The sequence below is a fragment of the Panicum virgatum genome, chromosome 5K, assembly GCF_016808335.1.
Source record: "Panicum virgatum strain AP13 chromosome 5K, P.virgatum_v5, whole genome shotgun sequence".
NCBI lineage: Eukaryota > Viridiplantae > Streptophyta > Magnoliopsida > Poales > Poaceae > Panicum > Panicum virgatum.
Window position 1 is genome coordinate 1,109,042 of NC_053140.1, and position 15,279 is coordinate 1,124,320.

Sequence of the window (15,279 nt, forward strand, 5' to 3'; positions counted from 1 at the left end):
GTCTTAAGGTACCTAGTTGATAGGGAGCGAGGGGGAGAGTCGACATGTCTTGAAGGATTTTCTTCATTGCGGGATATGGTTGAGGAAGGGATCCGTGTTGCAGCTTAGCATGATTTGTAAATACTATAAATTTGTAGTGTCAATGTGTCCCTACTTTTTCAATTAATTGCGATTGAAATTCATCTCTCTCTCTCTCTCTGTGTTTTTGAGTGAGTGAGAGAGAGAGTTTATTTTTTCCCCTTTCTGCTACTGTTATAAATCTGTGTGTGTGTGAGTGAGTGAATGAGTGAAAGAGAGAGTTAATTTTTTCCCTTTCTGCTACTGTTATAAATCTGTGTGTGTGTGGTGGTGTGTGTGTGTGATAACTTTTTCCCTTTCTGGTATCACATGCAAAACTACTTGATGGCAGATGCAAGAGCTTCAATGATGTAGGTGTGGGCTTTAGAGTCATGGAAAACGTTTACAGTTCCATCTCCAATTGGTGGATTACCTACTAGATGTTCAACATGCATCCTTCTGCACTGGAGCTCCCAGCAATGAAGAATTGAAGAGAAAGCTTGATGATACTGGGGCATGTTCGAACAAGTAGAAGTTAGGGTTTTTTGGTGAACTATATGTTCTATCATGTATCTCCAAGGATCGTATGGTGGCCACTCCCGCCAATTTTTTCTTTTTTTTCTGAACCCAACAAGGATTTTTTTTCACTGGCACACATATGGCTGGTATGGGTTTTTTGGGTTCATAAATAAAAAGACCTTTAAAACAAACAAAACAACAGGACAAGAGTCTTCAAAGCAAGGGAGGCAACAGGCCTTGGGCTTCAGACAACAAATATCTAGAGATACAGGGCCACGAGACAAAATGGACCTTGTATTTGGGCTTAAAACAACAAGAAAACAGCTTGATAAATTGGGTCACGAGACAAAACGGGTCTTATTTTTGGGCTCTAGACAACAGGACGACAGAAGGTGCTAACGGATTTCAACTAACGACAAGCGGGCCTGATAATTTTTCAAACGGACACAAACAGTAATTGCGGGCATGATAAGCACAATCTAGTGTGGGTGGTACAATTATAACCGGTGATTGAGAGATATCTTAAATATCAAACGATTGACCTGGAGACACTCCCTTTTTTTTTATGTTGCAGATATTTTCTTTCTATGTTGCAGACGTCATTATTTAATATTGCGTTGCATCGTTGGAGCGTCTAATGGATCGGACGTCCGGGCGCTAGCAAGCCGTGATTTAGAAAGACATACATCCAAAGACATATATCACTACGGAAACGGGTCAAAGGCCAAAATACCCACGGCAAACCCTTTGCCGTGTGTTGCACACGGCAAAAGACACACGACAAATAGGCATCGGCAAATAGGACCTTTGTCGTGTGCCATTTATCGGGCACACGGCAAAGAGTTTGTCGAGTGTCAAAAAACACACAGCATAAATGTTTTCAGAAAACTGATTTTAAAAATAGAAAATTAAAAAAATTTAATTCGAAGAGGAGGACCCCACCGGTGAGCCACAGCCCATTCCACCAAAGTCACAACTCTCAGCCAATTTTCATGCACAACGCGGTCGACGGGTTTCGAACCCGCGACCTCCCCTTTACATCTAACCTTCTCTACCACTACACCACACAATCAGTTGTGTCTATACTTTATTTTCTTTCCCCATATACTATACTAAACCGAGTCTAAATTGATTGTTTGAGACCCTAAACGAATTCAAATTAAAAAGTTGTCAACTACAAAGTTTTATAACTTTTCGAGATCTACAACTTTTGTTTTGGAAGTTTCTTCATCCAAGATTGTTTACGAAATTTGAAGTTCACTTTGCCGTGTGCCAGATCTGGGGCACACGGCAAAGCTGCCTTGATCTGGCACACGACAAACCTTTTTTTATTTTTTTGTTTCCTTCTATTTTTGTTCTTTTTGTTTCCTTCTTCTTTTATTCTTCCAAATTGATTACCATACACTTTGAATATACTTATCAAATTCACTCAACTATATATATTTAATTCTTCTACTCATATTATTGCATTATCTTATGCAGTTATAGATCAAAATTCAATTTATATAAATTCTATAATTGCACTTGATACATTAAAATTACCAAGTGGTTCCAAAAAATTACCAAAATTTTACACGAAACAATATATATTGTCTATAGAAAATTTTTTGAAGTCAAACCCAAATTTGATCGTCACTTCCACTCCAAACCTAACCGCATCCTTCTCAACTCTCTGATTCTTCTTTACAGTTGTTTTCAATTGTAAGCATCATACGTGATAAAATTACGAAACCCACTCAAATTTTTACCGCAACCTCCACATATGATATCATGAGATATTGACAAATCTCATAATTTTCAGACTTCAATTGATTTTTTTAGAATTTTAAAATCATTCAAGCACAATTTGTGATCGTTTTTTCTGGACAAGATGTTTGCAATTTCTTTTCATTTGATAGGTAAGGCCTCAAACTATGTTAAATAACATGAATATCATTTTTTAATTATTTTATTCTATTATTTGAATCACTTACAGTTCAAATTTGATTTGATTCAAAAAATTGCTTGAAATGTAATTAATTAGTTAAATATAACAAATAAATACAAAAATATATCAAATTTTAACATGGAGTACCACATGTTGTATGTGAAGTGTAGAAAAAGTTTTGAGGTGAGAAGACAAATTTTTTTTATTACTTTGCCGTGTGCCAAAATAAAAGTATTCTTTGCCGTGTGCCAAAAAAGCACACGGCAAAAGTATTCTTTGCCGTGTGCCAAAAAAAACACACGGCAAAGCATGATTTTGCCGTGTGCTTTAATTTTGCTGTGTGTTTTATTGAGCACACTCAGCAAAATTTATGTTTGCCGTGTGCCCGTGAATTTGCACTCGGCAAACCTTGGCGCACACGGCAAAAACAAGGTTTCCGGTAGTGTATGCATGTCCTAAAATTAGATATATACCATCGTGACCCATATGTTATTGAATCATGTGCTCCACAAGTTAGTGAGATAACGCTAATCTTAGAATTTTTTAATGTACAGATTCAAATTTCCCTCCTAATTAAGGAGACCATGGCTTAGCAACCAAAAGCAGCGCCGCCTTGAGCCGCACCGATAGCCCGTTCAGCTCGTCCATCTCCACTTTCGACGGCCCGCCGGCCGGCAGCTCCCAGTCGAAGTGGTGGAGCAGGCTCGCCAGCGCCAGCTCCATGGATGGCACGGCGAACCCGATCCCAGGACAGCCTCTCCTCCCGGCGCCGAACGGCACGAACCGGAAATCCTGCCCGAGCAGGTAGTCCGCCGTCAGGTCGCCGCCGGCGAACCGCTCCGGCACGAACTCGTCGGCGCGATCCCACGACGCGGGGTAGCGCGCGATGGCCCAGGCGTTGACGATGACGCGGCTGCGCGCCGGAACGTGGTAGCCGAGCAGCTGCGTGTCCTCCATCGTCTCCCGGGGCAGGAGGAGCGGCAGCGGCGTGCGCAGCCGGAACGTCTCCTTGATCACGCACCTGAGGTAGCGCAGCTTCGGCAGGTGGTCCTCGGTGACGTGGCCGCCGCCGCCGACGGCCGCGCGGACCTCGTCCTGGACCCGGCGCATCTCGTGTGGGTGGTTGATGAGCTCGGCCATGGCCCATACCAAAGAGGTGTAGGTCGTGTCGGTGGCGGCGGCGAACATGTCCTGGACATACCGATCGATCAAGCTTGATCATGTTACATGCGTGCCTCAAATTAATAATCTAGCAGTTCATAAGAAGAACCTGTGCGCTGCGTACCAGGACAATGGCCTTGATGGCTACGTTGTCAAACACGAATCCACCGGCGGCGGCGTTCTCCTCCGCCTCCTCGTTCACGTCCAGCATCACGTCGACGAAGTCCCGGTGGCCGTCATCCTCTCGCCGGCCGTCACGTCGCCTCCGGCGGTGGTCCGCGATGACCTGCTCGAGCAAGGCGTCCATCTGCGCGGACGTGCGCGCCGCCTTGGCGTCCAGCCCCATGAGCGCGTCGACCCACGCCAGCCACGGCACGAAGTCCCCGATGGTGACCGTCCCGAGGAGCTCCTCGAAGTCGGCGAACAGCTGGGTGAGCTTCTCGCCGTCGTCCACCCCGAATCTCCCTTGGTCGCCGAACGCGGCGCGGGAGATGACGCCGTTGGTGTAGGAGATGATGAGGGCGGTGACGTTGACGGCGCCCGGTGAGGCGCGGCGGACGCGGCCGACCATCGCGGCGGCCTCCTGCTCCCGACCGTAGGGGGCGAAGGCCATGTCGCGGCCGTAGACGAGGCGCTCCGTCATGCGCGCCCTCGGGCGGCTCGCGAAGGCCAGGTCGTGGGTCTTCATCACCTCCTGCGCCGCGGCCGCCAAGGAGGCCACCGCGGTGGGCACGCGGCCGAGGCGCAGGAGCATCACGGAGCCGTGCTTGGCGGCCATGGCCTGGAGCGTACGGTGAGGCAGGGGGCCAAGGAGGGGCAGGTGGCCGAGGAGGGGAAGCCCCGGCGGCGACGGAGGCAGACGACGCCGGCCATCGGAGGAGGGATTCCTCCTCCTAGTGGCGAAGAAGAGCAGGGAGACGAGAGCACCGAGCAACAGTGCAGCAAACGGTGAGACGTCCATGTTTGCAAACGGTGAGACGCCGGCGCTCTGGCTGGCGTCGTCGGATCTGATAAGGCTGCGGCCATTTTCTCTGATGGGGTCGGGGACGACGACAGACAGGGTGCGTCCGCAACTGCAATCAGTGGTGCACGTGGCGTCAAATCGTCTTACAACTTGCAGCTCGTGGCTGGGGCTGGCTGGACGGTTGGCTGCGGCTGCTTGGCTTGCTGGAACAGCAGAAGCTCAAGAGGACTGACGAATTCACAGTAATCGCACAAATTCCACGCATACAGATAAGCAGCACAGCGCACACCCATGGTACAACGTGTCAAGGTCATCGCAAGCGGCTAGAAAGAAAACAGCCACCACATCTACGGTCAAAAACTGGGCAGAAACCATATTGTTTTCATTTACAACAACACTAGCGAAAACATCAGTCCTTGGATACATACATGCACCTTGACAATCAAAAGCATTACAAGACTAGAATGTACTCCAACCCTACTGTACCATCTAGCGCCGATACAACAACCACCAACCAGCAGCGGTTACAAAAGAATGTCCTTTGCATCCACATAAGGGCGTCAACAATAAGCACCCCCATGTAGACCTTGACCATCCACAAATAGCAGCCCCACAAACTAAATATCTTGTATATGGGAACACACAGCCGATCATTACAAACCCTATAGAACCAAACCAATCAACTGACGAAATCGCCTCCATCCATATCTTCTAGCACTCACAGCCTGATGATCGTTGTTGCCTTCCAGCACCCCCAACATCAATTGTATCAGGAAGATATCTACACAAGTCAGCAAAAAGTCAATAAGTTACAGGACTGCCTTTGCCAGTAAGGATATCTCCTTCCTAGTATATATCCATGTTAGGCCCTGTTTAGATCCAAAAAAAATTCTACAGTACCTGTCACATCGAATATTCGGACACATGCATGAAGCATTACATACAGTTTAAAAAATAACTAATTACACAGTCTAACTGATTAGCACGAGATGAATCTTTTAAGCCTAATTAGTCCATGATTGGATATTATTTGTCAAGTAACAACGAAATGTGCAACAATATCAAAATCAACATACTACCGTTTAAACTTACATGTCTTCTGGCTCATTCTTGATAGCATTCCTCGCTATACACTCGAAAGCAGCTTCCACATTGAAGCCTTCTTTAGCCGACGTCTCAAAATAGGGGATATTCCCCTTAGAAGCACACCATGCCTTGGCCTTTTTCTCGGAAACCTGGAAAAGTCAAGCAGAATTAACAACAATACAGAATAAATTCGGTGCAAGCAGGAATGAGTAGTAACTAGCAACGAGAAATACTCACAGTCCGACTATTACCACCATCAACATCAATCTTGTTACCAAGTACAACAAATGGGAAATTCTCTGGATCAGATGGGCTAGCCTGTATCATGAACAATAAGTCATTTTTTTACGACATAAACAGCAATACAATTAGACCACCAATAAGCAGGTTACTTACTTGAATTAGGAATTCCTCACGCCAGTTGTTGAGCTTTTCAAATGACTTGGTAACATTGACATCATATACAAGAACACAGCAGTCAGCTCCCCGATAAAATGCCACACCAAGACTCTGAAACCGCTCCTGTCCTGCCGTATCCCATATCTAAGCTTCAGACAGAGAAACAAATGTGTGGTAAGCTAAATGCCAGAGGAGCTACTATAATGTTAAAAAAGTGGCAGGAGAGCTGCTATCACATTAAGAAGGGAAATTACAGGCACTTGTACGGATTATAAGAAAAGAAAACGCAGAAGCAATTTTACAAGCAGTAATCGTACCGACATGTATTGACCTAATCACCTAAATGCTTGACATAGCAAATACAACAACAACAACAACGTAGCCTTTTTTCCCAAGCAAGTTGGGGTAGGCTAGAGATGAAACCCGAAAGAAATAAGTTCAAAGTTCAGGCACATTGATAGCTAGTCTCCAAGCGCTCCTATCCAAAGCTATCTCTTTAGAAATATTCCAATCCTTAAGGTCTCTCTTAACCGACTCATCACACGTCGGTTTAGGTCTACATCTACCCCTCTTTACATTATCGACCCGCTCAAGAACCCCATTACGTACCGGCGCCTCAGGAGGCCTACGTTGGACATGTCCAAACCATCTCAGCCGATGCTGGGTAAGTTTCTCCTCAATTGGTGCCACCCCGACCCTATCCCGAATAACTTCGTTCCGGACTCTATCCCCCCTTGTGTGCCCGCAAAACCACCGCAACATCCGCATCTCTGCTACACTCAGTTGCTGGACATGTCGACTTTTTGTAGGCCAACATTCAGCACCGTATAACATCGCCAGACGAATTGATGTCCTATAGAATTTGCCTTTTAGCTTTTGTGGCACCCTCTTGTCACAAAGGATGCCAGAAGCTTGCCGCCATTTCAACCAGCCAGCTGAAATTATATGCCTAACATCTTCATCAATGTCGCCATCCTTTTGTAGCACCGATCCTAAATACCGAAAAGTATCCTTCTGGACCACCACTTGCCCATCTAGACTAACGTCTCCCCCCTCATGTCTAGTCGCGCTGAAATCGCACATCATGTACTCGGTCTTGGTCCTACTAAGTCTGAACCCTTTCGACTCTAACGTTCGTCTCCACAGCTCTAACTTCCTATTAACCCCTGCCATACTCTCATCAACTAGCACCACATCATCAGCAAAGAGCATACACCAAGGGATCTCACCTTGTATATACCTTGTGACCTCATCCATCACTAAAGCAAATAAATAAGGGCTCAATGCTGACCCCTAGTGTAGGCCTATGTTAATAGGAAAGTCAGTGGTGTTGCCATCACATGTCCGGACAAATGTCGTCGCATCCTTGTACATATCCTTAATGAGGGTAATGTACTTAGTTGGGACTTTGTGCTTCTCCAAGATCCACCACATGACATTTCTCGGTACTTTGTCATATGCCTTCTCAAGGTCAATGAAGACCATGTGCAAGTTCTTCTTCTGCTCCCTATATCTCTCCATCAATTGTCGTATTAAGAAAATCGCCTCCATGGTTGACCTTCCAGGCATGAACCCAAATTGGTTTTGGGTTACACTTGTCACTTTTCTTAGGCGATGCTCGATAACCCTCTCCCAAAGCTTCATCGTATGGCTCATCAGCTTAATCCCACGGTAGTTAGTACAATTTTGAACATCGCCCTTGTTTTTTAAGATAGGTACTAATATACCACTTGACATAGCAAATACTTGTCAGAATTCAAAAGAACATGACAAATAGATAGCAGCTCTACATCACCATCCATTATGACCTGAGCCAGACAAATATAAACTATCTCGGCCAAAGTCAGTAGACAATCCATGAAGTATGGGTGATAATACGTACACGGGAATTATGAATGGGACATATTTTCAAAGGAAACTATGTCTCCCAATAGTCTTGACAGAGGCACAGAGCACTATGACTCTATGAGGCCCAGCTCCGCTCTATCCTGGTTAGCTGATTAAGTGATGATTGATACCCCAAACAGAAACCTCGGAGTGAATCAACATATCCACACAACGCTGTAACTCGAGCATATGCATATATGATCCAATACTGCTTCCGCTTCTGTTTTTCAGCCGCATTAGTGATTCAATGTCTTTGCAAGCAGGCAGTCTAATCTAGAGTCACATGGATGTAGTTCCTTTCTTATGCAGTCATATCATAGTACTTGATGCAGCTTATAAGAGGAGTTACATAACATTATGCAGTGTGAACTGAAACCAGCATGACACATTGTGCCTTTGGATTCAATCTAGAAACCTTGTTATTTGATATAAGTAACTAGATGTTGACAGAAGCACCATTCCCGCTTGTGACAGTTTTCCCCCAACCACTTATGAATCACTCAACGTCTCCAACAAGCCAGCCCACACCCAGAGTAGTTGAGAAGTACACGCTAAAAAAAGCTAATGAATGCGGCTGAATGTTGCTGTACGGACTAATAAGTACCCAATCAATGTAGCAGCCTGGTGAAGCTGTTATGAGCAAAGGAAGCCGGTACTTGTTTCAGAATTCAGACTTGAGGTGTCCGGATCGTGAACAAGCTCATCCAGAGCACAGGACTGAACCGCGGCGTCAGAATTCGGCACCGGAACTACAGTGACAGACGCAGAGCTCGCCCCCAAATCCAGGATTGGGTTCCTGGATCCCAGACACCCCCAAGAACCAATCGCAGAGGAAGCTGAATGCAAGGGAGAGGAAGGAAGCGGACCTGCAATGTGAAGAGGCGGTCGTCGATCTGGACCTCCTTGGTGAGGAAATCGGCGCCAATGGTGGCCTTGTACTGGTTGCTGAACTTGTTGTTGACGTACCTGCGCGCGCGAGCACAGGAACCAGAATCACGCCCCCGAACGAAGGAATGAACAATCTTCCCCCGGAAAACTTACTGGTAAAGTCGATTAAGGGGAGGGACAAGGCAAAACTTACTGGTTCATCAGCGAGGTCTTGCCGACCCTGTCAGGAAGCGCGGGGCGTAGAAAGGGGATCAGAAAAACGGCGCCGGGAAAAAAAAAAGAGGACGGGATTGAATGGAAGAGTGTAATGAATCGCGTGGCGCACCCGCTGTCGCCGAGGATGATGACCTTGAGGAGCATTCGCCTGCGCGACGCCATGGGCGCGGGCGGATCTGGGAGGGCCGGGGGCGGGATCGGGGAGCGGAGCGGAGGAGGAAGAGCTGCTGCCTGCTGGTGTGGCCTGTGGCCTGTGGGGGAGGGGATTGGAAATTCCGCCAGGTGTTTTGGGCGATCCGCGTGGGGATTGCTGCGCCGGCGCTGCTCTTGGGAAATGGGAATGGGCGATCCGCGTTCCGTTGGCTACCGCTGCTTTGTTTGCTTGTTGGGTCCGTTCCGTCACCGGTTGGCTCCGCGTTCCTCTTCTTGACTGATGAATTACAAACCGAGATTGATGGCCATCTATAGATAGTCCGGTTTGATTGAAATTCGTTGTGATGCATCTTCTGTTGTTGTTTTTTTTTTCCAGTTGAATCCCATCATCACTACTGAATCAATTTTAGCTGGAGCAAACCGCTGCAGTTGCAACGGGAAACCGCACCCATCTGCTGATCGAATTCCTCCCAGTTGTGCTTTTGTTTAGTCCTGTGCAAACTGCCTGCCAAACAACTGAACATGGATACTGCACTGTCTGTCGCCAGGTGCGCCAAAAGATAAATATTCAGGTGACAGCCTGACAGGGGAGGCATATGGTTCCAGTTCCAGCACAAGCCTGTATCTGTTCTGCACTTCCGCTCCATCGCTATACGTGGAGTGGAGGCCAGCATTCACTACAATAGCCATGCATCAATCATGCTTTCAGGCAATTACCACCGTGTTTTCGTGTGTTGCTGCACATTTTCATGTTAAAAAAAATCTCGTGCAGCCAGACAACAGTTTTCAGCAGCGTTGCTCATAATCAGTGGAGTCATGAATATAATTGTACGAGATAAGGTATCCAACTATATATACCCTCATGAACATCCTCAATCGCGGTGAGATCTCAGAGAAACAGTGAATCGAATCTACTAAAAAGAAGAAGAAGAAGAAGAAGAAGAAGAAGAAGAAGAAGAATCTACCTCAACCAAACAATCATCGATTGGTCGCAAACAGGTCAGCAGATTCGATCAGCTAGGCTGGGCCGGGGGATTTACAAATGCGCGCTAGTTGAGACCGTATGTATGTATCTCACGAAGCCTGGCTCTGGCTGTCTCCAGCGCTGTCGCCGTCTTTCCTCACGCTCCCCATCTCCGTTTCCTGTGTCGTCTGGTGCCCGTCGCTGCTCGACACCGATGGGTTCTGCCGGTACTCGCTCGCCGGCGTAGGCTGGCTGCCGCTCTGCACGCCGCTGCCGCCCAACGCCATCTTCCGGAACTTCTTCAGGTCCTCGTTGTACTGGTTGGTGTCGTAGTCCGAGGCCGAGCTGCCGTAGGATCCCATGAACCGGCTGTGCCCGGGCCGGACGCCTTCGTTCAGATCATCTAGCGACACGTCACCTTCCAAGGCCCGAACAACCTGAGTCAGATACCAACGAATGACTTCTTAGATTACATCCAAGTAGCAAGAAACTAGCCAAACCAAGATCAGATAGCAACGGCAGGGTATAATGTTGCAACCATGCTGAAATCTGAAATGGTGTTTGACGCCTCTTATTTTGTTACTGAATAACTGAAACTGGAGTAACTATTGTCCATCTCTAAGAGGAACTTTTATAATTGACTGAAGACTTTTGCTACAAGTTGTTAAGCGTGATTCCAGGAAGAAAACAAAAAAAAATAAAGGTTCCAACACAAGGGCGATGAACTTGCACTGACAATGGCAAGCAAATATACAGGAAAATAATTCACTTGTATACCTGACCCATCCGTGGTCGCCGCCGTGCAGAGTGGCGAACACATGCAGCTGCACAGGCTATCATCCTCGCCATCTCATTATCATTATACTCGCTTCCCAGCCGCGGATCCACTAAAGCATCATGATTGCCATCCTCAAATGCTTTTGTCATTAAAGGTCTTGCCTGCAGGGGAAAAACAACGAGATAATTCAAGCAATATATCAATAAAGTCGAAGAAATGGACGCGTGTTTACAGAAGAGACATGAGGGATTCATTATCTAAAGTTTGCATGATGAAGAACCGCCTGAAAAGAATAGTTACGAAAAAGGTATATGCGATCAAAATAGGAATGCCATGGAACCCAATCAAAAAGTGACAAAGGACATCATTTTATCCTAGATAGATAGGAAGAATGTATGATTTGTATCAAGATAAAGCATGCAGCTATTAATTACAGACCTCGAGAATGCCCAGATAAATAGGAAGCAATGTGCAATTTGTATCAAGATAAACCATGCAGCTTTTAATTACAGACCTCGATAATGATGGTATCATAGTCACAAGATTAATTAAGTAAAAAACTGCCAGTACTGTGGACAGAAAAGCTATGGTACTGTAGACGCAAAATCCAAATAGTTTGGACACACAACTTACCCAGTCAACCAAGTTGTCATCCATAGGTGCTTGTCTCGAACTTACAGGACGCCGCCCAGTTATTAGCTCAAGAAGCATTACTCCAAAAGAAAAAACATCTGATTTCTCAGTGAGCTTGCCGGAAGCAGCATACTCAGGTGCTAGGTACCTATGAAGATTTAAACACAGCAATTTGATACAGTAGATCCTGAAAGTCAATTGTGTACACCATAGATAACCCTGACGGATCATCTATTTCAGAACAATAAAATAAGATAATATCGCATCGTAAGTTTGAACATACCCAAATGTGCCCATTACTCTGGTTGAAACATGGGTGTTAGTATCAGAGGTGAATTTTGCAAGTCCAAAATCTGCCACCTGCAAACAAAAGGTGCTTAGCAGATTACAGTTGCGCATCTATTTGTTAGGTTTTTAGGTTTATATCAACTATTTAATGATGATTGGTAATACTTGTACATCAGTCTTGTCACAATTATGTTATCTGAGTGTACTCATCTCACCTAGACACAAAAGGTTAGCCTGGTTCAATAGTTCTATTTAGTGTGATTCAAGGAACAATGACATATCCATGGAGGAAGTATGCTAATCGTTAGGAAAAGAAAGTGAAGCAGAGAAAGAATAGGATACCTTAGCCTCAAATCTTAGATCAAGAAGAATATTTGAGGCCTTTATGTCACGATGAATGATCTTAGGATGGCCTGGAAGCAAAAGAGAAATAAAATCAGCACAGAAAAGCTACTTGCATGTCTCAAAGGGAAACAGAAAGCTGAAAGCATAACAAGTAGCTATGGCTGTGGGCTCACAGTCTTCATGAAGATATGCCAACCCCTTCGCAGAACCCAGAGCAATTTTTAGTCTTGTTGGCCAATCCAAGGTTGGTCGGCCTCTTCCTGAAACAGAGGTGAAAAATAACCCTAAGCAGATGGTATGCAAGACAGGTGGGCCCAAACAAAATGTTCAGGGTTTATATAAAAAGTGGTTGAGAAACTATCAGGATCAGAAAACATTTTCCTACTTTAGAACGAGCTCAGCCATTTCATTGAACGGGACACCTTCTTGTCTTTTTTAATACTCTTGGTAGTTTGACAATGTGAATGAAAATAACACATAATTCAAACTGAAGAAAGGAGTAGCATTAAAGCTAAAGCTTCCAGAGAATGGGTTTGTTTGTGACTACTGCTCTGCATTGACAAAATTCTCCTAAATAGAGAAATGGCAGCCTGCTATAATAACAGGTATATTTTAGTGTATGATGATACAGGTATTAGCTAGGATATATGTGGCTGCTAATGGAAATACTTCCTTAGTTGCTTTAGACATATATTATTCAAAGCATTTTGAATGAGCAGAAGCAATAACTGTGCAGAACTGCAGATAACAGAAGAGAACATACCGTGTAAGTGGAATTCTAATGTATTGTTCGGAACAAACTCATATACAAGCAACCTGTTGACTCCAGAAATGCAATAGCCGACCAAAGATACAAGATGCTTGTGATGTACTCTGCTGATAATCTCAACCTCTGCCTGGAATTCACGCTCTCCCTGGCCACTTCCATCTCTTAACTGCTTAACAGCAACCTCTGTGCCATTTGGCAGCACTCCTTTGTGAACAAACCCAAACCCGCCTTGTCCGAGAAGGTTAGCATCAGAAAACCCATTGGTTGCCGCCATCAGCTGCTCGTAAGTAAATGTGCTTCTTGAAAAGCTAAAGGCAGTGCCAGGCGACAGCGGAGGGCGGTTCTCACCACCTGAGTGATTTGAAGCAGAACCACCACTATGTACATTAAGCGGCGGAGGTGGAGGGGAAAGATGTGAATGCATCTTGACCACATGATCAGGCGGTGGTGGAGGGGCATTATGCTGCCAATTCTGGTACTGATCCCCTGAATCAAAAGAACAATAACTCCGTTTAAAAGATAGTTGTGATTCTAAATATAATGTTGGAGAAAGAATTTGCACGTGAACTAACTTCCCAGTGCAGAATATATTGGAGAAGAAACTATTGTAAAAGGGTGAAGTTGTAAATGCTACAAAACCCAGAACTGAACAATTCTTTGCCCTTGCGGTTTTGACTTAAATATCGTGATAAATTGTGGACCATGTGGTGTGCTCCCAGTTTTTGCTGTCAAAATTCACCCTTTGGAGTATCCAGAACACCGACAAAGATCCAAATTACCAGTATTTGTTTTGTTTTTTGAAATAACTTATCCCCATGAACAACACCTGATACCAGTTACCCACATTTCTTGAACGCAGCCAAACCTCAAAAAAAAAAAGGGCCAATATTTTAGTCACATGGCATACGTCCCGCAAGGCCGCAACGAGTATCCATCTCGTGCGCACAAAGAGAAAAAAAAACTTGGGAGAAACGAAACAAGGACTGTGCATGAGAACCCACAGAAAACATTTGCCTAGAACACAGCAGAATTATAGGCGACGGCGACGTGACACGGTCAGCAGTGGCTGCCTGTGAAGCTGATTGACGGTGGCATCTGACCTTTGTGCGGCGGGGGTGGAGGCGGCGGCGGCGGCGGGTGGCCGTAGTAGTGCAGGTGGTGCGGCGGCGGCGGCGGCGGGTGGTGGCGGTGCCGCTTCTTCTTGTTCCTAAACATGCAGACGCAGAGCAGGCTGCCGAGCAGCAGCACGGCCAGGCCGCCCACCGCGATGCCCACGACGATGGGCGTGGAGAGGCTGGAGCTGGACGGCGGGGGCGCGGCCGTGGCGGGGGCCGGCGTGGCCCTGCCGCTGGGCGTGGGGAAGGCGGGCGCGGCCGGGGGGAAGGGCGCGGGGGGCGTCCCCGGCGCGGGCGGCGCTTGGGACGGGGTGGAGGGCGTCGCGGGCGGCGCTGGAGACGGGGTGGAGGGCGTCGCGGGCGGCGCTGGAGACGGGGTGGAGGGCGTCGCGGGCGGCGGCGCGGAGGGCGTCGCGGGCGTGGGCGTCGACGGGGAGGACGAGCTGTTGGACGGCGCCGGCGGCGGGGCTGCGGCCGTGCCGTTGGGCGGCGCGGAGGCCGACGGCGGCGGCGGCGACGAGGACATCGCTGCCGCCGCTCCGGGCTGGGCCTGGGTGGCTGTCAGTCGCGCGTGCCGCTTCCTTGCAGCGCACGAGGAGTAAGAGTAGGCGCAGCTGCCTGGCCTAGTGCTAGTGGCGCTCTGCTTTTGGGTGGTGGAGGGGAATTGGGAACGGGAGGGGACTACCGGGACGGAATGCGACCCGCGAGCACGCAGCCGTAGCAGCGGGCGGCGGGCGGCGGCCGGTGGGAGAGTGAGGGTGGAGTCGAGTGGTGCGGTGGGGTGGGGCGGGAAGCCGGGCGCGGCGCGAGCATCGTGACGGGGAACAATAAAAGCGCCAGGAATCGGGGGAGGAGTTGCCAGTTGCTGGTGGTAGGATTGCATTGCGTGGGATCGCGAGCCACCAGCCAAGCAAGGCTCACAAGGACAAGGGGAGGAGGAGGGAACGGGCGGGGAGCACGGCGACCGACCGCGAACCGGCCGGCCTACCCGTCCGGGATTCTCTCCCCGTCCCGGCCTACCCGGCGACTGACTGACTGACCGGTGGGCCTGCAGGTCAGAGGTGGAGTTGGTGAAGACGTGAAGGGCTCAAGGCCGAGGGGGCCCCCGGTGGCAGTGGCTCCTCCGGGCG

The 15,279-nt window shown here is 47.6% G+C and overlaps 3 protein-coding genes across 3 annotated transcripts; all 3 read right to left on the reverse strand.

Moving 5' to 3' along the window:
• Positions 1-2,956: 2,956 nt before the first annotated feature.
• Positions 2,957-4,758, reverse strand: LOC120705516 (cytochrome P450 71A1-like). The gene is made up of 2 exons (XM_039989899.1): positions 3,789-4,758; positions 2,957-3,694 (listed from the first exon to the last, which is right to left on the reverse strand). The coding sequence occupies exons 1-2, from the start codon at positions 4,623-4,625 to the stop codon at positions 3,077-3,079; spliced, it is 1,455 nt and encodes a 484-aa protein (XP_039845833.1). The 5' UTR covers positions 4,626-4,758; the 3' UTR covers positions 2,957-3,076.
• Positions 4,759-4,976: 218 nt separating this feature from the next.
• LOC120705517 (ras-related protein Rab7-like) lies at positions 4,977-9,558 on the reverse strand. The gene is made up of 7 exons (XM_039989900.1): positions 9,214-9,558; positions 9,082-9,108; positions 8,867-8,966; positions 6,111-6,257; positions 5,952-6,032; positions 5,721-5,863; positions 4,977-5,409 (listed from the first exon to the last, which is right to left on the reverse strand). Exons 1-7 carry the CDS (start codon positions 9,264-9,266, stop codon positions 5,340-5,342), a joined length of 621 nt encoding a protein of 206 aa, XP_039845834.1. The 5' UTR covers positions 9,267-9,558; the 3' UTR covers positions 4,977-5,339.
• Positions 9,559-10,040: 482 nt separating this feature from the next.
• On the reverse strand, positions 10,041-15,047 carry LOC120705515 (proline-rich receptor-like protein kinase PERK1). The gene is made up of 8 exons (XM_039989898.1): positions 14,135-15,047; positions 13,029-13,520; positions 12,439-12,525; positions 12,263-12,333; positions 11,916-11,992; positions 11,633-11,780; positions 10,999-11,160; positions 10,041-10,658 (listed from the first exon to the last, which is right to left on the reverse strand). Exons 1-8 carry the CDS (start codon positions 15,030-15,032, stop codon positions 10,332-10,334), a joined length of 2,262 nt encoding a protein of 753 aa, XP_039845832.1. The 5' UTR covers positions 15,033-15,047; the 3' UTR covers positions 10,041-10,331.
• Positions 15,048-15,279: the final 232 nt, after the last annotated feature.